The sequence below is a fragment of the Equus asinus genome, chromosome 5 (genome assembly GCF_041296235.1).
Source record: "Equus asinus isolate D_3611 breed Donkey chromosome 5, EquAss-T2T_v2, whole genome shotgun sequence".
Classification (NCBI taxonomy): Eukaryota; Metazoa; Chordata; class Mammalia; order Perissodactyla; family Equidae; genus Equus; species Equus asinus.
In genome coordinates, this window is record NC_091794.1 from 59,617,175 (window position 1) to 59,644,569 (window position 27,395).

Sequence of the window (27,395 nt, forward strand, 5' to 3'; positions counted from 1 at the left end):
TTCTTAGCAGTTCAGAAATAAGACTTCATTAGAAAAAAAATTCAAATCAAAATAAGTCTACTTCACAGGAAACAACAAGTGTTGGAGAGAATGTGGAGAAAAGGGAACCCTCATACACTGCTGGTGGGAATGCAAATTGGTGCAGCCACTATGGAAAACAGTATGGAGATTCCTCAAAGAATTAAAAATAGAAACACCATATGATCCAGCTATTCCACTACTGGGTATTTATCCAAAGAACATGAAATCACTAATTCAAAAAGATACAGGCACCCCTGTGTTCGTCACAGCATTATTCACAATAGCCAAGACTTGGAAGCAACTAGAGTGCCCATCAATGGATGAATGGATAAAGAAGATGTGGTATATATATGCAATGGAATACTACTCAGTTGTAAAAAAGACAAAATCATGCCATTTGTGGCAACATGGATGGACACTGAGAGTGTTACACCAAGTGAAATAAGTCAGTCAGAGAAAGACAAAATACCGTATGATTTCATTCATATGTGGAAGATAAACAAACAAACAAACATATGGACAAGGAGAACAGATTAGTGGTTACCAGAGGGGAAGGGGGTGGGGGGAGGACAAAAGCAGTAAAGGGGCACAAATGTATGGTGATGGATAAAAACGAGACTATTGGTGGTGAATACAACACAGTCTATACAGAAGCTGAAATATAATGAAATACACCTGAAATTTACACAATGTTATAAGCCATTATGACCTCAACAAAAAAAATAAAATAAGTCTACTCCACTTTAAATAAAAACATTGCTGAAATAATCATGCATACATAAGAAAGAAGACCAACACATGTAAACTACCTTATAAGTTGAGGTTTACAGAAAGAGGAAGCCCTAAAGAAAAATTACATTTAAAGTATATTGTCCAAATATTTTTTGAACTTAAGCAGCAAGTGCTCTAAAAGTTTCTTTGGCAAATATTTAATATTAAAAAAGTTAAGACATAAATATATAATGATTCCTAGTCTTAGAGGTTTTAAATGGTTATTTGCAACACAGTAGAACTGGGTGCACAGGAAACGTTAGAGATTATGAAGTTCAGTGTATTCATTTTACAGAAGAGGAGGCCAGGTCCAGAGAAGTTACATCACTGCCTAGTTAAGGACAGAGCCAGGCTGTGACCCCAGATCCCTGACTAACAGTCAAGCTGCCTTTCATGTTTTTGTTTGTTTGTTTATGTTTTGAAAGAACATGCGCCCTCACACTGACTACAATGGTACCATCATCAGCTTCCTACCTCTTCCCGGGACTGGTTAAATTGCTGTATCAGTTGTGTTTGTGCCAGCATTACTCTTTCCAGTTCATCTGACTTCTGTTTCATTTCTTTCCTCAGGTCCTCTGAAACTGAATCATTACTGTCAATTTCCTCCTTCAAGCGAGATTCAAATTCTGCAACCAAATTTTTAAGGTTTTTGATTTCTTTCTCCTTTGACTCAGATTCTTCAGTGTATCGGATATGAGATTCATGGAGTTTTTCTTCAAGAGTGGCCACTTCCAGCCTTAGATCTCTAGTAGCACCTGCGATTAAGTCAGATATCTGTAAGAAAAATCTTATGTTAGTTTGTAGGCAATAGTCTCTAGGTAACCACAGAGTTCTTATGGTTTTAAGAGGCTTATTCTAAATAATCAGTGTACTCTTCTGATCAGATGAAAACAAATCCTATGACACATGTAGGCCTTAAGATATTCTTTTTAAAAATTAAGACTAAAACTTTTACTTTTACCACCTAAAATGAAATTGCACTAACCTCTTGGGCACCCTTGGAAATGTACAAATCTCTGTGACTGGACTGAGCTACCAAGGACAGCGCGCGTCTTCATCCAGTGCCTGTCTGGACTCTCTCTAAGATGGCTTTGGGACCTTGAAATAACTGATGTTTGGGGATGTAGGTGGGGAAGTAGCGTAGCCGTATTCTACTCAGACCATACCAGTAAGTCTTCTTTTGATGTATTTTTCTTCTTTCTTGAATATAATGACTGGCAGTACCTCAGATACTACGTTGTCTCTAGAGCAGCACTGTCCAGAACCTTCTGTGATGTCCAATATGGACATATTGAATATTGAAATATTCTGCGCTGCCCAATATAGTAGCAACTAGCCACATGTGGCTATTGACCGTGGTGTGTTGGTAAATGTTTACCAGTGGACTCACACACACAAAAAGCCAGGTTTGCATCTAATTTCCATGGTGTAAATTCTCTCACCATGGCCGATTCCAAGCTACAAAGGTGACCTCACCATGGCTAAGTTGGAAGAGATGTGCACAGTTGGCTCTCGCTTGCCAGTACTGGCTATTGAGCACTTGAAATGTGGCTAATGTGACTGAGGAATTGCAATTTTCATTTTACTTAGTATTAATTAATGGAAATTTAAGTAGCCACATGTGGCTACCATATTAGTGCCTTTCTAGAGGATACCAGAATACTTTGAACATGTACTGCTTTTCCAGGTGGTACCTCTGGATAAACAGAGGAGAGAATAACTTGGAGAAGCTTCTCCTTATAGTCACGAAAGTCCTTAGAAGGAAGCAGAAAAGACTGCTTGTTTTCTTTCTCCTTGAAAAAACAAAACAACGAGCAGAAAACAACCAGGAATAGCAAAGCTGTTTCTGATGAAACATATCCTTATTATTTATGCTACAAATATTGTCATAGCATAAATGTTAGTACAAGGAGGAACCAGTCCACAAGAAATCTGGGAAACATTCATACACCAAAGTTCCAAGAATTCTGTGAACTATTACTTCAGAGTTACATATCCAAAATTTGTTTCAAATGTTAAATTTACATTAAGAACAACTTGTGTAAGAAATCTATTCACCATACTTAGTAATTTTATAAATTAAATTAATATTCTAGTATCTTCGATTAATTTGGGAAGGAAGAGAGCCACAGCTAGGTCTGAACGGTAATCTCTGTCCTAGAGGAGAGCTGACACTGAAACAGAGTGGGTTATCCTTGAGAGAGGAGGCCTACAGAACCGCAAATATGGTTTGAGGAAGATTAGCCCTGAGCTAACATCTACCACCAATCCTCCTCTTTTTGCTGAGGAAGACTGGCCCTGAGCTACATCTGTGCCCATCTTCCCCTACTTCATATGTGGGATGTCTGCCACAGCATGGCTTGCCAAGCAGTATGTAGGTCTGCACCTGGGAGCCAAACTGGCAAACCTCGGGCTGCCGAAGCAGAATGTGTGAACTTAACCGCGGCACCACCAGGCCGGCCCCTATGTTTTGAATTTTTAAAAAGGGAATCAACATTTAAAAATCAGGAGAATTTACTTACAAAACCTGGACCTATGACTTCTCTTGAAAAAACGTAACCCCTAGCAAGTTCGGGGCTGCCTTTCAGCATCCCCCCTGCTAACGGGCCCTGAGCCGCTTGGGACTGCAACACCAATCACATAGTTGGCGGGGGCAGGAGGGGTAGCAGGAGCCAGGAAGCAAGAGGTCTGTCTGGGACAGAACCTGTCTAGGAAAGGAGGGACCTCGGGTGAGCCGAGGCCCCAAGCTCCCAGCACATTCTCCATTGTCTCAACAGAACTTCACTTACAAAACGCAAAGTCAAAGACAAAATTATTAAGAATTTCAAGACAATATCTAAAGAGCATTAAACCTGAAGCGTGAGGCCTTTCTGAGTGTGGGGCCCTGTGATACTGCGCTTGTCATACACTCAGGGAGCTGGCCCTGCCTCTTGTTCACGGTGAACTACTGAAAAGGCTCTGCCATGTGCCCCGTACACCAAAGGAGAGCCCGTTACATCTCACCAGGCGCTTAATGTACACAGACTCTTAATGAGTTTATTCAAGATAGGCTGCCCCACTGTGGTTTTGGTTAGTAGACATACATACGCACACACATGTATATATTCTTTGCTTAGGTCTTATAAAAACAGGGGAACCTTAACAAAACCTTAAGTTATGTTTAGGATACACTGTTTAAGAAATTCTGGAGGTGTGATTACGTTTAAAAAATATTTTATTCATTCAAAGATATTTAGAAATGAAAATATTTCCAACTGAAGGGGATAGGTTTTAGTTGGTAAAATTTTAATTATGTAAAACAACTCATTATCTTTTGATGGTGGATATTTGAAGTGTTGGAATATCTAACCACATTAATTATTAGTTATTTAATTTATGGTATTTTAAAAATAAGTTGATTTTCATAGAAAAAAAATCCATACATAGCTAGATTGTATGCTTGTATAATTTATCACAGTTACTCCTTCCGGAGAACAGCCAAACCATTCTACCCATGTGGTTACAACTAAGGCACAACGACCATGAGGAAAGCTACAGAGTAAGCAATACATAGAGTTCTCAGCAGGAAATAACCAACATCTGTAGTTTCAGACGCATTAAGTAATGGCGCCCGCCATAACGACACACCTTCTTTTGCACTTCCTCTTGTTCTTTCTTATACTTTTGGACTATTTCTTGGTGTTTTTCCTTCTCAATATCAAGTTCCAGTTTAGCTTCTTCCTTAAAGAGAAGGGCTTGCTCCTCAAATTCAACTAAATGTCGGGCCCTTTCCTTGGCGAGTTCAGCTTCAATCTAGAAAATAGCGTTTAACACACACATAAAGCCATTTTACCTTAAAATAGGTAAATTAAGCTTATATTGAGACTCTAATATTTTTTAAAAATTCTAATTCCAATATTAGTTTTTTAATTCCAATATTTAAAAAAATCTAACTTAAAACCTGGGCCAGAAAAATTGGCCTTGGGTCAAATATTTCTAGATGTTCTAAGATCTAAGACCTGTAAAATGAGTAGAAAAGTTAGAACAATATATTATGATAGTTTTCAGAAATACTAAAAGTTTAGGCTTCTGTACATTTATACTGTAAACTCAGTCCTTGCCAGCAACTCTATAAGAAAAAAAATTATTTTGAGGCCCTTGGACTAAGTTCTGCTGAAAACTCAGAGGGGATACAAAGTACAAATGTTCATTTTTTAAATGGTCCTTTCTCGATGGAGTCACAGATTATCATTTTAATGTGACTGAGGCCAGAAGTGACTGGAGGGAAACAGTCAGTGCTGCCTGCATCCATGTTTTGACTCGGATAGAATCATGGCGCTGGAAGGCGCCTTAGAAATCCCCTATTTAATTTCTCAAGCCTCCGTGAACTGCGGGAGGAATAAACGAGGGCTTTGCATTCAGAGTTGAGTTAAATCTTGGCTTGAATCCTGGCCCTGCCACTGTCTAGTTGTGTGATCTTAAGTTGTGACTGTCACCTCTCCTGGTGGGATTGTAACTATTCCCTTGGGGGTCATTATGAGGATTAAATGAGACGAAACGTCTGTGGAAACTCCAGCACGAGCAGGGATTCAACAGTCAGTGGAGATCACGTCTACACCTCGACCCTTCGGCTCCACCATGGAATCTGCCTCAAACGGTTGTCTTCTCTGTGCCTCACCACCACCGGGAACCTTAACTCACTCCTTCCCCAGCAGACGTTTCCAGTTTCAGACAGCGCTAAGCATTAGGCAGTTTTTCCTTTAGTTGAGCCAACATCTCTGTCCATGTGGTTTTTAACCATTGATTTTGGCTCTGCCTGCTGGAGCGCGAGAGAGAAGGAATCTGTTTGTACTGGAGTCACTCAGGCCTGGCAGTCGTCTAGTGAGGTGAGAGAAGCCACCCCAGGGACAGGCTGGCCCTAGATTTACACCGTGCTGCGATTATAAATTTTAAGAGGGAGCAAATGCCGGATAACTCGGGAGAAGTGAAGTCAAACCTGACTTACTGCGACTCTGTGATCCAGGCCTCTAAGGGGAGAAGGAGAGAGGTCAACCTGAATTTCTCAGGGGAACACTGAAACAAGGGTACCAGGAAACAGAACGTTTGCAGGAAGCCCTTTAAATTAAATAAAATGCAGATAGAAGACTAGGCCTAGTGTAGGGTCAGCCGGGTTTATTGCCATGGGTGTAGGACTGAGCATCTGCCTCAAGGCAAAACAATTATGTTTATACTCACTGCAAGGAGTTATTTTGGCTCTCTCAAAATAAATTTCCGGATTGCTTGGGGAAAAGGGTACTAATGATCATTTAGGAGCATGACAGAATTGTTCAGATGTGGTGTCCTCGGGCTGCTAAAGACAAGGAAAGCCTCTGGGGCACTCAGAAAAAAGAACAGATGTTCTTCTGAATTTCAGGTACTTCTATCCACCTGCCTCCTGGTAGTCATCTAGTTGCTTCACAGGTGTCTGAAAAAACCATCTGAACCAGAAATCTTGATACAACCCCCTCTCCACCTGTTCTTCCCCAGCCCCCCCCCCCATCTCAGGACACAGCACCACCATCCATCTAGTTATCCAAGTCAGTAATTGGGGCATCATTTTCCACATCTCTCTCTTCCTTACCCTCCACCCCTAATCTAGCACCAAGTCCTGCTTGTTTGTCTCCAAAAGATGCCTTGAATCCATCCATTTCTCTACATCTCCACTTCCACCACGCTAGTTCTGGCTACCACCACCTCCTGACTGGCCTCCTTACTTTCCACTCCTGCCTCTCTCCAATCTGTGATCTGCACAGTAGTTTTCTTTACAAAACATAAATTGGATTCTTTTATTCTTTCTTAGTGGTTTCTCAATGAATTACTATAAAATTGAAATTCCAATACATGATCTTCTACTGGGCACCAGCAGCCCCCGTGGCACCTCTGTGTCAATCAACCAAGCAGCCCTTCCTTAGATGAACACAGCCGCGTGCCGAGCCCGGGCTTGGGGAGCAGAGCACAGGCTGGAGTCCAGCTCCCGTCTCTCCCTCGGCTTGTGCCATGATGCAGGGCAACCCGAGCACCGTCTGCGGCAGCCCTCGACTCCTCCCAGCTGACTTCCACCGCTTTCTCCATGTGGTCACTGTGCCCCAGCCACAGCGGAATGAAGTCAAGAATATACGAAATTAGGAAAACAAATGTAAACATTTGGGAAAACTGCAAAGAATAACCTTAAGAGTTAACAGCCCACAAGATACTTTGACACTACTTTTACAAAAACAACTAAACAAACATTTTTTGAGAAGCTCAAGAAAAATGTGCACCGAAGTACGATATCAAGTGTTTAAAAAAATTCCTCGTGTGGTCAATTGGTAGAGCCAAATAGTTATTTTAGGACAAGAAGACATCTTTCAAAATATGGACTGATTGCTCAAATTAAGAGAACAAGAATGTACACAAACTGGGTGGGACAGGACAAACTGTGAATTAGATGACAGAAGGACTCTAGAGGGACTTTTAAAGATTGAAGTTGTTTAATGAAGAGTGCCTGGATGAAGATGAAACAAAGGAAGCATTCAGGGAAGAGAAGCGGTGGCTGCCTGCTTGAAAGAGTAGAATGTTCTGTGCTACCTCCGTCAGGAAGCAGGAGATCTTCTTGCGCCTGGACTGGTCCTTGGAATGATCCATTGTAGGTAAAGAGAGAAAAAAAGGAAGGAATAGACGGAAGGTGGGCAAGAAAAGGCCTACAGATAGGAGGGAGGAGGGTACGGATTTGATTTTTAATTTGCACAACCTGAGAAAAAGAGGCAACGTGACGAACTTCAGGTGGGATTTCTAAACATTTAAGGAGTCGCATGGGCTGCCAAGAGCCACCTGAATGTGTTTGCAGCACAGAGATGACACTACTGGTTCCTTCATGATCTGAATAGTTTAAACAAAATGATGGGCCCACAAGCACAATGATTTGCTTAAGCCAGTATAGTATTTGTCATTGAGAAGATGAATTCATGCCAAATTGTCATGCTTATGTTTTTTACATGTTGATAGGAGCTGTTTGTTTAAAATGTCTTAGATGGCAGGACTTATGTTTATGCAAAATAAAGAATTTGGTGATGGTGCATATATAAAATATGAACTTCCTTATATAATAACCAATAACAGTTTTTATAATAAATGGGGAAATTCTGATTTCTACAAAAGAAAGCATGAATAATATATGAACTCAAGAGTTGCACAAAGTAAAATTAATTATCTGTGTACATATTCCAAGTTTTAATTCCCTTTGCTTCTTATTTATCACGTCCTGCTCTAGCTCACGCTTTCCCTCCTGGGTGAAGGCCTGCTGGTGAGTCCAGAGCATCCTGAGTATGTCCGTTTTAAATTCCTTTTGTATTTGTTGTTGAAATGCATAATTAGTGTTTTATAACATCTGTGTCTAATACTGATGTGCAAAATGCTATCATTTCACTAATTATTTTCCAAGTGAGGTGTTTTTTGTTAATTTTGATATCATTTTATAACTGTCTATGGAGCCAAACACCACGTTATAACATAATCACGTATTACTTGGCAATCTCTTTAAAGCCAAGGGAATTTCAGATGACAAAGTAGAAATCAGATTATTTGTTTATATTTGATGTACATATATCATTTTTCAAACTATAGCTCCTAAAATTAAATTGTTATATTATTTTCCAAAAGTTAAAAGCAAATATTGGTTGAAAATTAATACTTCAGATTATTTCTAACTACTGAATAAATATATTATAGAAATAGATGATTAAGTACACAGACTTTGTAATTAAAAAAAACAAACAATGCTAAGGAATCAGAATATGTATTGAAGTCCTGCCAAGAACCGTGTAAACTTACGACGGAAGGAAGGAATGTTCCCAGAGAACCTCATACCAGCCAGGATGGTACGTACAGGACACTTTCCATATATTCACTCACTTAATTCTTACAATAACCCTGGGAGAACATATCATTATTATTATTCCCACTGCCTCAATTACGAAGCAGGCTCAGAGAGGTTAAGCACCTTCACCAAGATCATAGAGCTCCGAGGTGGAGAAGCTGTGCACACTCGAGGTTTCTCGTGGGCGCCGTGGCTCGGTGCACAGCTGTCTCCCCACACATCTGCACAAACAGTGGTTAAGAGCAGGGACTTGGTATTTATTTAGTTTCAAACTATTTGGAGAGTTTGCCCGATAACTTCCTGTTAATGAATTCTAATTTAATTCCCTTGTGGTTACAGAAAATACTTCATATGACTTAAATCCTTTTAAATTTATTGAGACTTATTTATGCCCCAGAATATAATCTATTTTAGTAAATGTCCCATGTGCACTTGAGAAGAGTGTGTATTCTGCTGTTAAATGGAGATTTCTATAAATATCAATTGTCATGTTTGCTAATAGTGCCGTTCAACATATCTCTTAAAAATAAATTATATAGTATTTTCCATAGTATATATCCTTACTGATTTTCTGGACATTTTTCTACCAATTATTAAGAGAGAGCTCTTGATACCTCTGACTCTAATTATGGATTTGTCTATTTCTCCTTGCAGTTCTAGCAGTTTTTGCTTAATTTTTAACCTTTGTTATTAGGTGAATACATTGAGGGTCATTGCGTCCTCTCGGTGAACTGATCCCTTTAGTACTATCTGCTAGTAATATAGCTATTTTAACTTTCTTTTGATTAGTGTTGGCATATCTTTTCCACCCTTTACTTTTTAACCTTTTTGTTAAAATATTTCTTTATATTAAATTGCATTTCTTGTAGGCCACATATAGTAGAGTCTTGCATTTTTATCCAACACAACAATCTCCGTCTTTTAATGAGGACATTTAGACCAGGGCTTGGAAAACTTTGGCCCACAGACTAAATTCAGCCACACCCACCATTTACATATTGTCTACGGCTGCTTTTAAGCTACAGTGACAGAGAGTGGCTGCGACTCTTGTTGTCCCTCGACCCACAACTTTTGCTATGTCCCACAAACCAAAAATATTTACTGATTCTTTATATAAAAAGTTTGCTGACTTCTGGTTTAGACCACTTACACTTAATTTGATTACTGATATGATTAGCTTTAAATATATCTTGCTATGTGTTTTCTATTTGGCCTATCTCACCTTTTTCCTCTTTTTCTGTCTTCTTTTGGATTGAGTATTTTTTAACTTCAATTTTATCTCCTTTGCTGGCTTCTTAGCTCCCACTCTTTGTTTTTCTATTGTTTTGGTTGCTTTAGGGTTTATGGAATACATCTGTAACTCAATGCAGTCTATCCTCTAGTGATGTATCACTTCATGTATTGTATAAGAATCGCACAATAATATACCTCCATGTCTCCCATTATGCTATTGTTGTCATATTTTTTGTTACTACGTTATAAATCTCATATTAGATTGTTAATTTTTTGTTTAAATAGTCAATTATTTTAAAGAAATTTAAATGATAAAAAACTCATATATTTATCCACATTATCATTTCTAGTGTTCTATATTCCTTTGTATAGATCCATATTTCCACCTGGTATAATTTTCCTTCCGACTAAAGGACTTCTTTGAACATTTCTTATAGTGTGAGTGTGCTGGTGATACATGTTTTCAGCTTTTTCATTTCTGAAAAATTCTTCATTTCACCCTCATATTTGACATTTTCACTTTGTATAGAATTCTAGGTAGGCAGCTCGCCCCGCTGCACCCAGCAGCTCCTCTCCCCCCACCATCATTCTTTCAGTATTTTCAGTTCCACTGTCTTCTTGCTTACGTTGTTCATGATGAAAAATCTGCTGTCATCTTTATCTTTATTCCTCTCTATATAACACGTCTTTTATTCTCTGGTTGCTTTTAAGATTTTCTTTTTATCACTATCTTTGAGCAATTGAATTACAATGTCTCTTCTTTGGTGTGTTTGAGGTTTGGTGAGCTCTTTGAATCTGTGGGTTTATAGTTTCCATTAAATTTTAAATTTTTTCAGCCATTATTCTTCAAATATTTTTTCCATCCCCTCTTCTCTCTCCTGTGCTTTGGGGATTCCAGTTATACACATATTAGGCCACTCAAATTTGTCTCACAGCTCACTGATGCTCTTTGTTTCCTGTTTTGTTTCATTTGAATAGTTTCTATTGCTGTGTCTTCAAGTTCACTAAACTTTTCTTCTGGAATGTCTGATTTGCCATTAATCTCATCCAGTGTACTTTTCGCCTCAGACATTGTAGTTTTCATTTCTAGAAGTTCAGTTTAGATCTTTTTTACATTTTCCATATTTCTACTTAACATGGTCAATTTTCCTCTAGTTTTTTTGACATACAGAATACAGTTATCATAACTGTTTTAATGTTCTTGTCTGCTAATTCTAACACCTGTGCCTTTCTGAGTCACTTTTTATTCATTGATTTTTCTTCTCATTATGAGTCCTATTTTCCTTTTTCTTTCCATGCATGGAAATTTTTGATTGGCTGCCAATTATTGTGATACCTTGTTAGATGCTGGATATTTTTGTATTCCTCTGAGTATTCTTAAACTCTGTTCTGGGATGCAGTTAAGTTTCTTGGAATCATCTTGATTGTTTTAGGTCTTTCTTTTAAAATGTCTAATACATTTTAAAATGTAGGAACTAATGCAGGTGTAATGCAGGACCAGATCAGCATTACGTTCAGGGCTAATTATTCCCTACTACTGATGCAAGACCTTTCTGAAAACACTGCCTAGTGCCCTGTGAATTGTAGATTTTCTAGTCTGGCTGGCAGGAAGAAGCATTATTACTGGCCTTGCATGAGTATTTGGTACTCTTCTCTCTAATCCTTTCAGGTGGATCTTTCCCTAGCTTTGGGTAGTTTCCCCACACATATGCACTGACGAAACATATACTTAATGAGGGCTCTTTGTAGATCTCCAGCGTTCTTTCTCTGTGCAGCTCTCTTTTGGGGACACTACCTTGTGAATTACAGCATCCTTGATCTCCCTGGACTCTCAGCAAGGTCTCCTCAGCTCAGAGAACCTGCCGACTCCACCTGGATTCCCACTCCCTGCTCCATGGCCTTAAATTTCTTTCAAAGCACTAAGTTACGGCAATCATAGGGCTCACCTTGTTTGTCTCCTATCTCTAAGAATCACTGTCCTTCAATTGCCTGATGTCCAGTGTCTTGAAACAATCATTTTCTATCTTTTCTCCAGTGTTTTAGTTGTTTCAGGAAGAAAAGTAAATCTAGTTCCTGTTAGTCCATCTGGGACAAATGTAGAAGTTTGGGACTTTGTATTTAGCTCCCATTTGTTTTTTCAGGTTTGTATCAGTTCTCATTTCCTGGCCATATAACTTTGGCAAATTACCTAACTTCTCTGAGCTTTATTTTTTTCCACGTGCAAATGGTAATAATAATGTTACAATGACTGACATTACATTTATGGAAAACATTCAGCACAGGGCCTGACATATAGTAAACACTCTAATAATGGAGACTATTTTTATTATCTAGATTAAGGGTTTAAATCAGTTGATATTTGCAGGCTATTCAATATCTAAAATTTTGTGATTTTATTAATTCAATTTTGAAAATTGCATGGCATAATTTAAAAAATTAGGGGCTGGGCCCGTGGCCGAGTGGTTAAGTTCATGCACTCATCTTTGGTGGCCCAGGGTTTCACCAGTTCAAATCCTGGGCACAGACATGGCACTGCTCATCAAGCTATGCTGAGGTGGTGTCCCACATGCCACAACTAGAAGGACCCACAACTAAAAATACACAACTAGGGGGCTACTAAAAATACATGTACCAGGGAGCTTTGGGGAGAAAAAGGAAAAAATAAAATCTTTAAAAAAAAAATTAAATCCTATCCTCAATATCCTTTTTAGCCATACACTTAGTATGCATAAATGAAAATTGGTATTTTGTAAATGACAGCTTTATCCCTGTCAAATTTTATTTTACAAGTTATCATTTTTTATTTCATTAATACATTACATTAAAGTACATTAGGAATTATTAGGCCATTTGGATCTTCCATTTTGAAGAAGAATTTGAGATTTCTTTTTTTTTTTTTTGCCTCCCTTTAATGCTGGAATTGACTATTTCTTAAATTAAACTTTTCCCCCCGCATTTTCACTATCAATCCAGTTGCTCAGCTAGGAACTAAGGCTTTGTTTGTTTAATTATTGGTTTTTAAAGGCTCTATGTACTAATTAAAATGAGGACAATAGTACAATTCTAAAATGTTCCTAAATGTGATATCTTAGTAATAATCTAAGAAAATATTTGGTTGGAATTTTTTTATGGCACTACAAAGTGATAGCCAATAAATGACTATCACTTACTGTAAGCAGTCTGTCTATAGAAGATTTTTAATTACAAAATTTTAACTGAAAAGTAACAACACTGTGCATTTGGAATCAATTTTAAATGGTCAGCATGCACATTAATTTGCCTTCTTCACATCAAAGCAATACCTGAAATAAACAAAAATTCATGTCAATTAGTAAATATGCGGTTATTTTAAAATGTGCCATCCTTGTTGCATAGCAACTTTTAATTCTATTATGTGCTTTTTACATACTCTAAGATAATTAAGCAAGGCACAAATTGCCATCTACTTTTTTTGAATGTTAAAAGCATTTAGGTTATAAAGTTTATTCTAATATGTGTATTATATTTGTAAAGGGAACATTTCATTCCTACGCAAAGGCACAGTGACCCAAGAAACAGATGACAATGTCATATTAGCGATTCTCCTTTCTCATGAGAGGACCTTTAGGGAACTTTTTATTCATAGTCTCAATAACTAACACAGCCAAGACATAATTATCATTCCCTGGCTTTACTGGTCTGAATCCGGATTTACTGCTAAGCTAAATGATAAGATTTATTAACAAGAAGTCACGTCCTCTCAATAAAATGAAATGCCCATTTATATTATAGAAAATTATACACACCAAAATACATCTGTGATATAATTAATTTATTAGAAAGATAGCATAGTCTTAGTAAGAATTTAGAGAATTTTGCATAGGTTTATTTTCATCATCGACCTAACTTAACCACATAAAGCAAGAACATAACTGACTTTTATATGGTCAGATGCTAACGCTAACTTGTTCCACTTGCTGTGTTAGCACCTTTGGGACCGGGTACAGTGAGCAGCAGTACTAGAGAGGATCACGAATGCAGAGACTTCTTCTCCAGTAGCTTGTGTCCGAAAGTCCTTCATGGGGTGTGACCGTGGAAATGAGGAACTTCTCTGCACAAGCTAAGGCAGAAAAGCCCACTCTGTCGGTCTATGAGGAGTTCAGAAGTTTGAGGGAACGAAAGGATCTGTGAATCTCTATCCACATTAATTCCATCAGTGAAATGTCTGAGTCGAAAGATGGGACATTTACAATATCTCTTCATATGTGTTGCCAAGCTGCTTTCCAAAAGGTTGCTGTAATTTCTAGTCGCTTAAAGAATAAGAATGAAAGACCGTCTCACCAGACTGTCACCACAGTGAAAAACCCACTATCAACTGGAGGAGTGAAAAATAATTTCTCATTGGTTTAAGTCACCTTTTGAATTGCTAGTTAGGTTGATCATCTTCTTGTATTTTTAAACATGGATTGGTAAAGATGGGGGAAGTGAACAGGAGTAGACTAGCCAACTGAGTACCTGAGGCTAATAAAAATTAGAAAGAATTAAAGACATGTGGGCTTTCGAGAAGAAAGAAAAGAAAAAGCCCATGCTACAAAATGAAGCAAAATAAGAATGAGACACCTAGGGCAACTTCAGCCCACGTTTGCAAATTTTAATTGTTGGCCATATGGAACTGTTGTTACAGCAATCGTTTTTGTTATAGCCTGAATGTGCTGTCACTGAGGAGCGAGGGAAGGAGGACCGATTCTTAGAGCGCCGGTACTGGCTGAGTATGGCCAACTGTGAGAAGATTGGAAATGAAAGCGACAAATTTAGAATTGACCTGAGCCAGCAACAATACTTCAAGGGTCTCAGTCTTGTGGATAGCAGAGTAGGGGTTCCAGGGGGAGATGTTAGTTTGAAGGTGGCCACTGCTTGTTGCTTGAGGTTACAAGCTATAGCGTCTGGTCACCAAGGAGAAGAATCTGATAATAACCAACAGGTCGTCAGCACTCTGTCAAGCAGTCTGAATTTCAGCAGCCAACTCTAGTTCTAGAGGCTAATTTACGACGTAAGCAGCAAACCAAGGCAGAAGGCTAGTGCTAGGGAGAGGTACCAGCTGGGGAAGAGGAAGAGTTGAGAAGGCTTCAGCTCAGTGTGCAGGATGAGGCCAGGGCTCCATCAGGGAGTAGCAGAAGTTTATGATAGAGAGACGATGTCTGCAGCCTCAGCGACTAGAGCTGTGCACAGCCTGAAGAGGCAGGGGCTAACGATTTCAGAAATATTACTTGTATTCTTTAAAATTAAGAAAGTAATACATATTCATTGTTGAAACTTTGAAAACTATGGAAAAGTCCAAAGACAAAAATCAATGCAATTTTTTTCATACTCTAAGAGAAAATATTTTCTTGTAAATAGTGAGCTAAATACTTATTCATTTTACTTTGCCAAAGTTCATAACTGAATGATTTTAAGTCACTTTTCATTCTCTTATATTATCTTCTTAAAAGCAGAGAAATTGTAAGAATGAATTCATATTCTCCTGTTTTTAAGGATGTGGTCAAATGTAGATTCTGTCACTTTATGGAAAAAGGTAAATATTTGAAAGTAAAAATTATACTTTTACATGAGAACTAAAGGTTATCTTAATCTTACAAGATTTCAAATTCTATCTTTTTATGTCCCATTATATTGTCTAATATTTTGGAAAAGACACACTTCATAAGCATATTTGGTCTAGGAAACTCCAGAAGGAATCAGAACTGTGCATAGAAGCAAACAAATATATCTGGAATAGTCCGGTAAATGGACAGAATTTTAAAAAAGCAAATAAGACACATGCTGATGAAACCCACATTATCGTTACCTTCTCCCTCCAGTTGTCATCATTCAGCAGCTTCTGTCTAAGAGTTTCCTGCAGCTGCTCGATGCTTTTCTGATGTGAAATCAGCATCAATTCCCTGAAAACCATAAATCAAACAAATGAGTCAAGACTCACCCCTGATACTCTTCCTAAGTTGCAGTTCCTGGCTCAGAGAGTATACACTACTAGATACCTTTTTAACTGCTAACAGGAATTTACACACACTACACACAAGGTCAATATTTTCTCAGGCTTACATTTTGCTTAACAAATAATATTATTATTTTTGCATGAAATAGTAACAACATTTGTGGAGTCACAAATATGATAAAATGCTATTCATTGTGGTTCCAAAATTTATGACTAAATCCTAACGGTAGACAATATTTTGTTTCTTAAAAAGAAGAAAACATGTTGAGATACGCCATAAAATCAACGAGTGTTTGTGGTTCCTGCCAGATTTATTTTCCTTTTACTTATCTCAAATACTGATAGGAACAAACCAAATTAAGTGGAGGGTAATGTCTGAGATGTGGTATAGTACAAAACATATTAGAACATTGAAAAGAAAACACAAAGAACATTTTAATCCACATCAATGGATCTTAAAGGTTAGTTTGTGACCCTCCGGGTAGAGGTATGTGAGGGAGACTTGAGAGAAATTTTCGCAGGGGCACTGAAATTAAGCCTTTTAATATCACAAGTAGTGGCAAAAGCACACTTGGTGATCAGGCTTCTTCTCCCTTCTATAATCCCCATGATCCTTCTTATCATCTATGTAGATGATTCTTCTCCATTGATTATCCCGCTGTCTAGTCTCTTTGTTTTACATCATTACCATCTTTCTTTTAGCTCTGACCCCTTTTCTCAAACTTGCGACTTTCATTTATAACTGCCTGTTGGCCATCTCCATCCTAATGATTCATTAACACCAAAGATTCCACACCTGAAAAAACAAATTCACCATCAGCTTCTGCAATCTCGCCTTTCATTTTGACTTCTGAAAACCTTCAACAGTCAAAATCTTTGGGTCGAAATCCCGGAGTCATCTCTGACTCTCCCTTCTCTTTGTTCAACTACACTCATTCCGTAACAAGTTCTATATGTTCTGCTTCTTCCATGCACCTCAAACTATTGCCTCCCTTCGTTTCGCACTACCAACAACCTTGTTAAGGTTCTTGACTTTATCTCCCACCTACAGTATTGTAATAGACTCTTAACCTATCTCTTGATCTTTATTCTAGTCTCACTTATATAATATTATTAAACATTTTCTTTACCATAATAAAAACATTGCCTACATCTCTAGGCTAGAAATTTTTTTTTCTTTTGGTGAGGAAGATTAACCCTGAGCCAACACCCGTGCCAATCTTCCTCTGTTTTGTATGTGGGATGCCTCCACAGCGTGGCTGATGAGTGGAGCAGGTCCACACCAGGATCTGAACCAGCAAACCCAGGCCTTGGAAGCGGAGTGTGCGGAACTTTAACCATTTGGCCACAGGCTGACCTCTCTAGGCTAGAAAAATTTAAGGACACAAACATAAGGAGACACGTTTGACTTGGTAACCAGGATTATAAATATCATTTGAGGGAAATTGATTGAAAAAAACAAAACTCCTAGACTTCTCTTTCCAGAAGTGTGTGGGACTAGGTACCTTGACAATTTGCCTACTGAAAATAAGTAAAATTGTTTGTTTTACTTATTAAAAAAAATCTTAAAATTCACCAGTGAGCTGGCCAAAAAGTGAGGAAGATGCAGACAGCAAAACTGAAGTGAAAGGATAGAGAAAGAATGTCGGTGGAAAACTAGTGAAATCTAAACAAAGCCTGTAGGTTAGTTAATTGTATTATACCAATGTTAATTTCTCGGTTTTTACAGATGTGACATGGCTACGAAAAATGGGCCAAAGGGAAATACAGACTCTCTGTACTGTCTTTGTAACTTTTCTGTAAATATAAAATTATTCCAAACTAAAGGTTAAAAAAAATGAAGTGACAGGAAGAACCCCAATAATAAGTAGAACATTGAAGCCGACTCTCTCCTTGAAGGTACTTTCCAAATTGGATAAACTTGAGCTTTAACTTTCACAGCCATGAAGGGCCCAGGAGTCAGGAGGGAAAGGGAGAGTCCAAGAGGACACTCCCCTCATAGGGCTGCATCTCAAAGAGCTACACAGGCAGCATATGTGTGAAATTCACATCAGCAAGTGTAAAACACAAATGACATCTCCTCTCAAGGAATAAAAAGGAAACTGCCAGCTCTGGATTTCGTTGCCAAGTAGCGGGGGAAATGCAAATCTCCCACAAGAATTTGTAAACACAAACCAACCTTAACGCAGATTTGTATCCTGAATTCACACTACCTGGTGGTCCAAAAAGCTTCATGTTAAGAAGATATCTTCAAGCGGTGCTGGGGTAACCTGGCCTCCTGAGGCCTGACAGGAAAACACCAATATCTGGGGGAGAACCCTGTCTTCACCCTGAGACTCAAAGAATTCTCATGGATAAAGATTCAAGTCCTATGAGATGATAACTTAAAAAAATCACAAAACTATTTAAAAAAAAAAAAAGCACTAAGAGGAAGAATGAGCAGACACAGATGACAGGATAATCAAACTCACAAATTCTACAGTATTGAATTTTTAGTTATGGAATATAAAATAAGGCTGTTCACTGTGTTAGAAGAAATAAAATATTGATTTAAATGACTAATGAAATTTGAAAAAGAACCAAATCAAACTTGTAGAAATGAAAAATATAATAATTGAAATGAAAAACTCAGCAAATTATTCACAGCTGAAAAATGAAGTAAGAAACTGAAAGGGAGATTCAAAGAAATTATACAGAGTGCAGTACAGGGAGTCAAAAATAAAGAAAATATAGAAGTTGATATATGGAGGACAGAGTGAAAATATCTAATATATATCTATTCATCCTTTCAGAAGCAAAGGAGAGAGAAAAGGGGAGGAAGCAATATTTGAGGAGAATATTCCAGATTGATGAGAAATACCAACTCACAAATCCAGGAAGCCCAATGGATTCCCAGCAAGATAAACAAAAGTAAATCTCACATCTGGGCACCTGGTAGTGAAAAGGAAGAACGTCAAAGTTAAAGAGATCTTAAAAGAAGCTGGAGGGAAAAAAACCAGATTATCTTTAAAGGAACCCAAACATATGGAAAGCTTATTCTCCAACAGAAACAAAGGAAGCCAAAGACAGCAAAATAATATGTTCACAGTCCTATGAGAAAATAACCGTCAACCTAAAGTTGGGTATCCAGCAAATCTGTCTTTCAGAATGAGGCTGAAATAAAATATACTCAGATAAATAAAATCTGAGTGTTTACCACCAGCTGAAGGACCTTCACTAAAGGAGCCTCTAAAGAGTATGCTTTGCAGGAAGGAATATATTCTCAGGAGGAAGGCCAGGCACGCAAGGAGGACTGGTGAGCAAAGCGGATGGCAAATGCACAGGCATGGAGGGCTTCTGGGGCGTGTGGTCAGGGCGGTGGTGTAGGGCTCCCTGTTCAGAAGGGGCCCTGTGCTTCCGGTTTAATGCTCTGCGATCACCCATCAAGAAATTCGTAATAATTTTGTCTTTGAATTTGTGTGTTTTTAACTGAGGTCTGATGGGACAATTGAGCATATGCAGGGGCTTGGAGCCTCAGCTCACACACAGTCCTACCTCCTGCCACCTTCCTGCCTCCCCATGCTGGTTCTCAAACCCGTGCTCCCTTGCCCTTGCCCAGCATCTGCTGCCGTCTTCTGCTTTGGGCAGGGGCCCAGGCCTGGGCACACGCTGAGTCGTGGGGTCCTGGGTGCCCATGAGAGCTTACACCCACCCGGTGAAATCCCCAAGCCCAAGGGAGTGTGACATCAAATAGCAAACATAAAGACGTCGTGACAAGTTGCGAGAGAGATACTGTGAAGGAAAGGAAAAATCCTCTTTCCAGTTTTTTCAACAAGGGGCCTCACATTTTCATTTTGCACTGGATCCTGAAAATTATGTAGCCAGCCTTACATGTAGGTAATAAACAAATTCATCTCTATAAAATAATAGTTTTGACTATGTGTAATAGTGGGGCTAACGAAAGGATAGAACTGGAACACTAGACAAAAATGTAGAATGTATGTTGGGATGGCAACTATTAGAGCTCAAGCATTCTTTGGTCCCTGCATTATTCAAAAGGAGTTTGAGGTATTACTTTTAGACTTCATCAAGTACGCATGGTAAAATTTAAAAGTAACAAACTAAAAGAATAGAAATAGAATATACCATTAGCGGAAAAATGCACTAAGAAAATAAATGAAACTCCAACAACCTCCTACTTCCAAAAAGCCCAAAAGGAGAATTTAGTGCAGAAAAAGAGGGAGAAATAGAAAGCTTAAAATAACAATCACAATAATGGTAAATAAACTAAAATCATGAGTTAAAAGAAAGAAACAGACGATAAAAGCAAACAAGCAAACCCTAGCTGTATGCTTTATAAGAGACATTCCTAAAACGTAAGGACATGGAAAGATTTCCTTTTTCTGGAAAAGATGTAACTGGGAAATATTAAAGAAAAGGAAATGTGTAACTATATTAATATTGGACAAAGTAGTCTTTAAGACAGAAATCATTATTCTGAGCTGATAATAATAGGTTAATTCACCATGAATATTCTAAATTTATATGCACCTATTAAAATAGCCTCAAAATATATAGAGCAAAACTTTATACAACTGTAAGAAGGTATTGTCAAATCCCCACTCCACATAGCTCCCTGAGTTACAGATAAGTCACCCTGACACCACCATACAAGGCCATGGAAGTGTACACTGCACAACTCCAGGTGTTACATGAATGGCCCTCCTGTAATGTGTAATGTAGCAACCTAGGGTCAAGCAGACAAATAACTCAGTAAATATATAGAGGATTCAAACAAAGTAAACAGTAAGTTTGATGTAAGGTACCCATATAGAATCCTGTAGCCAATTAGTGGAAAAATACACAATTATTTTCCAGCTCACGTGGAAATGACCACATACTAGACCGTAAAGTAAATTTCAAACAACTATTATACTATAAACCTGTATAGTCCAATATGGCAGCTACTAACCACATGTGGCTACTGAGCACTTCAAGTCTGACTAGCCCACACTAAGATGTGCTGTAAATGTGAAAAACATACCAGATTTGAAAACTTAGTACAAAAAAAATCTAAAATGACTGTGACGGTTACATATTTATATGATAATTTAGAAATACTGAGTTAAATAAAATACATTATTAAGATAGATGGTACCTGTTTATTTTTACTCTTCTAATGTAGCACTTAAAAAATTTAAAATTACACATGTGGCTTACATTATACTTCTACTGAACAGCACTATTATAGTCCGTATTTTCTGAAAACAAAGTGTCAGAGACAAAAGATATATAAAATATCTCCACATATTTGGAAATTTTAAAAATGTATTTTTGAATAACTCGTGGGCCAAATAAAAATCGTAATTGATATTTTAAAATACTTAGAATTGAACAATAATGAAATTGCTACATATCAAAATTTATGGAAGATAGCTAAAGCAGAAAAGATAAATAAATTGTGGTATGCTTCAGAATAGAACACAGATGAAGCAATGAATGGTTCTCAGCTCCATGTAACATCGTGGACAAATCCCAGGGACATGATCTTGAGCACGAAGAACAAATCACAGAGCAGTACATATACTATAATTTTATTTCTATGAAGATAAAATATATGCAAAATCTAATATATTTTTTAGGAATACAAACGTACTTGGTAAAATTATAGAGAGAAGCAAAGGAACAACAGATGTTATCTGTAGGTTTCATAGATGCTCTTTATCATCTATGGAAGTTTCCTTCTATTCCTACTCTGCTGAGAAGCACAAAAGGCGGGCTGTCCGTTCCCTTAGGGAAGGAGGCAATGCAGTGGAGTTGGGGAGAAGCACAAAGGGACTTCAAAGCTAATGGTAAGCTTCTTTTTCTAAACTGAGTGGTTGACACACAGATGTTCATTGCATTGTACTTTATACTTTACCCCTGTATGTCTACTCAATACTTATAAAAACCGTGAATGATACAGCCTAAGCACAGAATAGAATAGGTCTGTGGTAGAAAGAGAATTAAAGCGAAAGACCAAGGTGAAGGAACGGGCAGGGGAGTAGTAAGTCTCTCCTGAGAGGTGGGGCTCATTGCCCACTATGCACACTACAGACAAGGTGTGTCACTGAGCCCTGGAGACACAAAGGTGAATTAGGAAGGCAGAGCTCCTGTCCAAATGGTGCTTAAAACCCAGCAATATAAAAGGAAGATTTATCTTTTAAAGTGTGAGGTAGACCCAGCAGGTTCTGATGCTTGCTCAGCAGTCCGTAGGCTGGAGAAGAGGAGGTGAGGCAGAAGGAACAAAGAATGAGGACAGCAAACGTGGGGTTATATTAATAACCTCATTTGTGACTTTCCTCCAAATATTTGGCCTTTCCTGTCTCCTTTGCAGATTCATCTTCCTCTACGTATCAATCAAATGTTCGTGTTTCTCAGCACTCTGTTCTGGCATCTCTTTTTTTTTTCTCTTTCTCTAGGTGATCCTTTCTACTCCTATGGTTAAAATGCAATCTAGATGCTGACAGCCCCCAAATGTTATCTCCAGCTCAGATCTGTTCTCTGAGTGTCTGACTCAAGTACCCAACCATCCACCTGGCTGTTCCATTTTTATATTTCAGAGACATCTTAAATTTAACATGTCTGTAATCTCAGATGATATCACAGTTTAGTTTTTGCCCATGTTATGTGTCATCTACTGCTCTGTTCCACATGTTTTTCTTTTTTTCCCAGGGGATAGCCCGAGGAACAACTCTTACCTGGAAATGCTGTTTTCGTGGCAGGTGGAAAAGAACAATCACCAAAGCATGGGCTCTGTTAAATCTGCTCAGAATTGATGCGCATCCCTTCACTCACATTTCAGTGGCAAGAACAAATCAAATGGCCAAGATTGATGTCAGTCAGGCGTGGAGAATATCGTCGTCTCCCTGGGAGGTGCACAGTAAGTTGCCTGGCACCAGGCAGAGTCCGTCACAACTCTGCAACCCCGCTGGAAGCCACTGGAAGGACCCCACCCTGGCGATGGGGAACGCTCTTTCCTTAGACTGTGGTTCTTTCACCTGGGAGCAGTTTCTCAGACCAGTTTTCTCCAGAGCTCCTAGCTTTCCTCTCTGAGATGTACTTTCTTTTCCGTTGTCCAGCTTGGCCACATCAGAAGAGGGCATTAGAGATTTTGCCCTGTTGGGAGACAAACAGTTTCCTAAGCTTCTTTCCCATCCATAGAAGGTTTTGGAAGGGGAGACGGTTTCAAGAAGATTTTTTTAAAAAGCAGATTTGGTAGGATATAATTTGACAAACAATAAACTGCATGTTTAAAGTATGTACTTGGATGAGTTTTGACATATGTATAAACCTGTGAAACCATCACTGCAATCAGAATAGTCAATGCATCTAACATCCCCCAAAGTTTCCTCATCCTTCTTTGTATCCTTCCCTCCTACCCGCTCAGCCCCAGGCAATTAATGGTTTGCTTTCTGTCACTATAGATTAGTTTGCATTTTCAGACTTCTATATAAAATTCTCTATATGTCATACAGTATACTCTTTTTTCATGTCTGGCATCTTTCAATCAGCATAATTCCTTTTAGATTCATCCACATTGTACTATCTGTCAATAGTTCACTCATTTTATTCACTGAGTAGTATTTTATTTGTTTATCCCTTTATCCACATTTGTTTATCCATTCAACTGTTGGTGGACATTGAGGTTCTTTCACAGGTTTTGGCTATTACAGATAAAGCTGCTCCAATATCTGTGTACAAGTTTTTGTATGGATAGTCCCATTCACTTCTCTTGGGTAAATACCTATGAGTGAAACGGAGGGGTAACAAGGTAAGGGTATGTTTAACTTTTTAAGAAACTTCCAAACTGTTTTCCAAAGAAGTCGTAGTGTTTTCCATTCCAACCAGCAGAGTATGAGAGTTCCAGTTTCTCCACATCTTCACCAACGCTTGGTATGTCAGGCTTTTTAATTTTAGACATTCTAAAAGTGTGTAGTAGTTTCTCATTGTGGTTTTAATTTGCATTTCCCTAATGACCAAAGATCTTGTGCATCTTGTTAACATGCTTATCGGCCATTTGTCGATCTTCTTTGGTGAAGTATCTGTTCAAATCTTTTGCTCATTTGTTATTAGGGTGTTTATGGTCATATGACTGAGTTTCTAAAGTTCTTTATATATTCTGGAAACAATCTTTTATGAGATATGTATTTTGCAAATATATTATCCCAGTCTATGGCCTGTCTTTTCATTCTCTAAACAGTGTCTTTTAAAGAACGGAAGTTTTAATTTTGATGAAGTCCAATATACCAGGTTTTTTTACTTTTATGGATTGTACTTTTGGTGTTGAAGCTAAAAAATCTTTGCCTAACCCAAGGTCATAAAGATTTTTCTCCTAGAAGTTTTATAATTTTAGGTTTTATATTTAGATCTATGATCTATTTTAAATTAATTTATATATACATTTCACAGTATGAATCAAAGCCCATTTCTGCATATGGTTATACAATTGTTCCAGCATCAATGGTTACAAAAAACTATCTGTTCTCCAACAAACTACTTTGGCACTCATGTAGAAAATCAATTAACCATATATGTGTGCCTATTTTTGGATTCTCTGTTCTGTTCCATTGACCTATTTATCTTGAGACCCATATGACATTGTCTTGATTATTTGTAGCTTTACAATAAATCTTGAAATCAGGTAGTGACTGTGATTTTTTGACTACTCAAAGTTTTTTTCAAAGTTATTTTGGTTATTCTTGGTCCTTTGCATTTCTATACGACTTTTAAAATTAGCTTGTTAATTTCTACAAAAAAGACTGCTGGAGTTTTGCTTGTGATTGTATTGAATCTATAAATCAATTGGGGGAAAATTGTAATCTTAACAATGTTGAGTCTTCTGTTCCATGAACATTGTATATCTCTTCATTTATTTAGGTCCTCTTTAATTTCTCTCAGCAATGTTTTGTAGTTTTCAGTGTACAGGTCTTGCACATCCTTTGTCAGATTCATCCCTAAGTATTTCACGTGTTTGAAAATCTTTTTGTAAATATTACTTTTTAATTTCAATTGTTCTTTGCTAATACATAGAAATTAACCTGACTTTTGGATGTTGATCTTTTTTTCTGAAATCTTGCTAAACTCACTTATTAGTTCTAGTAACTTCTTTTGTAGATTCCATAGGGTTCTCTATATTAGTGAGCATGTTGTCTGTGAATAAAGAGTTTTATTTCTTCCTTTCCACTCTGATGCCTCTTATTTCCTTTTCTTGCCTGATTGCACTGACTAGAACCTCCAGCACAATGTTGAATTGAACTGTCGGCAGTGAATATTTTGTTCTTGATCCTGATCTTAGGAGGGGAGAATTACTCTTTCACTATTAAGTATGATGTTAACTGCTTTTTGCTTCTGTTGACATAGTCATATAGTTTTTATTTTTTAGTTTAATATATTGAATAACATTGATTTATTTTTGAATGCTAAACCAACTTTGCACTCCTGAGGTAAATGCCACATATTCATGATTTATTTCCTTTTTATATGTTGCTGGATTCAATTTGTTAAAATTTTGTTTAGAATTTTGCATCCATGCTGATGAGTGATGTTGGTTTGTTAGTCTTCTTGTAATACTTTTGTCAGCTTTTGGTGTCCAGATAATACTAGCCTCATAAAACAAGTTAAGAACTATTCTTTCTTCTACAATTTTCTGGAGGAGTTGAAGTAGAATCAATATTATTTCTTCCTTAAACACGTGGTAAAATTCACCAATGAAAATTCTGGGCCTGAAGTTTCCTTTGTGGGAAAGTTTTCAGGTTATCTATGTCTCCTTTAGTGAACTTTGTTTGGTAGATAACGTTTCAAAAAATTTATCCATTTCATCAGTTGTCAAAATTAATGGTATAAAGTCATTCATAATATTCCTCTATTATTATATTGATATCTATGGAATGTATAGTAATGTCAATTCTCTCATTTATGATATTGGTGAATTCTGTCTTCTCTCTTTTTTTCCTGGTCAATCTGGCTTGAGGTTTATTAATTTTATTGATCTCCTCAAAGAAACCGATTTTTGTTTAGTTGATATTCTATATTGTTTTTCTGTTTTCTATGCCATTTATTTCTGCTCTGATCTTTATTATTTACTTTCTTCTGCTTATCTTGGGTTTCGTTTGTCTTCTTTTTCCAGTTTCTTAAGGTGGGAGACCTTTTTTCTTTGTCCACACAGACATTTATTGCTGTAAATTTGTCCCCCCTCCTGAAGTTTTGCTTTAGTGACATCCCACAAATTTTGATGTTTTCATTTCCATTTAGTTCAAAATACTTTGTAATTTCCCTTTTGATGTTTTCTTTGACTCGTATCTCATTTAGAATTGTGTTATAGAGTTAACAAATATTGGAGGTATTTTCCAGATACTTTTCTGTTATTTATTTCTAAGTTAATTACATTGTGACCAGAGAACACACTTTGCATGATTTGAGTCCTTTTAAATTTCTTTGGTTTTGTTTCATAGCCTAATTATATGGTCTGTCTTGGTGAGCACCCTGTATGCCTTTGGGGAAAAAAATGTATATTCTGCTGTTGTTGGGTGCAATGTTGTATCAATGTCAATTAAGTTAAGTTAATTGGTTGTGAAGTTCAAGTCTTCTACAGCCTTACTAATTTTTCCATCTACTTGTTTTATCAATTATTGAGAGAGGGCTATTGAAGTCTCTAACAATAATTGTGAATTTGGCTACTTCTTCTTATAGTTCTATCAGTTTTTGTCTCCTGTATTTTTAAGCTGTTATAAATGCACAAACATTTAGGATTGTTATGTCCTTCTAGTGAATTGATCCATTTTTCTTTACGAAATGAATTTCTTTATTCTTGGTAATATTCTTTGTTCTAAAATCTACTTTGTCTGATATTAATAGACACATTCCGGCTTTCTTTTGATTGCTGTCAACATGGTTTATCTTTTTCCATTTTTTTACTTTTAACCTATTTGTGTCGTTACATTTAAAATACATTTCCTATAGGCAGTACATAGCTGAATCTTACTTTTTTATACCATCTGATAATCTCCACCTTTTAATTGGAATGTTTGGAAATTTACATTTAATTGAATTGTTGATGTGGTTAGGCTTAAATCGATTATCTTGCTATTTGTGTTCTACTTCTCTTATCTCTTATTTCCTTTTCCTTCTTTCTCTGCCTTCTTTTGGATTTTGCATATGTCTTATGATTCAACTTTATCTGCTTTATTGACTTATTAGCTGTGTCTCTTTGTTTAGTTTTATTTTAGTAGTTGCTATAGGGTTGATAATAATCATCTTTAACTTATTGCAATTGTGGTAGGCTGAATAATTGCCTTCAGAGATATCCATGTCCTAATCTTGAGTCTATAAATATGTTACCTTATATGGCAAAAGGGATTTTTGCAGATGTGATTAAGTTACGGATCTTGAGATGGGAGATTGCCTGCAACATCTGGATATGCCCTAGAGTAATTACCTCAGTCTTTATAAGAGAGAAGCAAGAGAGTTACTATGGGGACAGGTGATGACGTGACAACTGAAACAGAG

At 37.4% G+C, this 27,395-nt stretch overlaps 1 protein-coding gene across 4 annotated transcripts in view; it reads right to left on the reverse strand.

Annotated features, from left to right (window-relative positions):
- LEKR1 (leucine, glutamate and lysine rich 1) overlaps nt 1-27,395 on the reverse strand; it is a 189,814-nt gene that overhangs the window by 13,759 nt on the left and 148,660 nt on the right. For all 4 annotated transcript variants that reach the window (XM_070509609.1, XM_070509607.1, XM_070509608.1 and 1 more), the window contains 3 exons: nt 15,723-15,816; nt 4,420-4,584; nt 1,267-1,566 (listed from right to left, as the gene is read on the reverse strand). In XM_070509609.1, the coding sequence (XP_070365710.1) occupies nt 1,267-1,566; nt 4,420-4,584; nt 15,723-15,816 (559 nt within the window). The remainder of the gene's footprint in view (nt 1-1,266; nt 1,567-4,419; nt 4,585-15,722; nt 15,817-27,395) is intronic.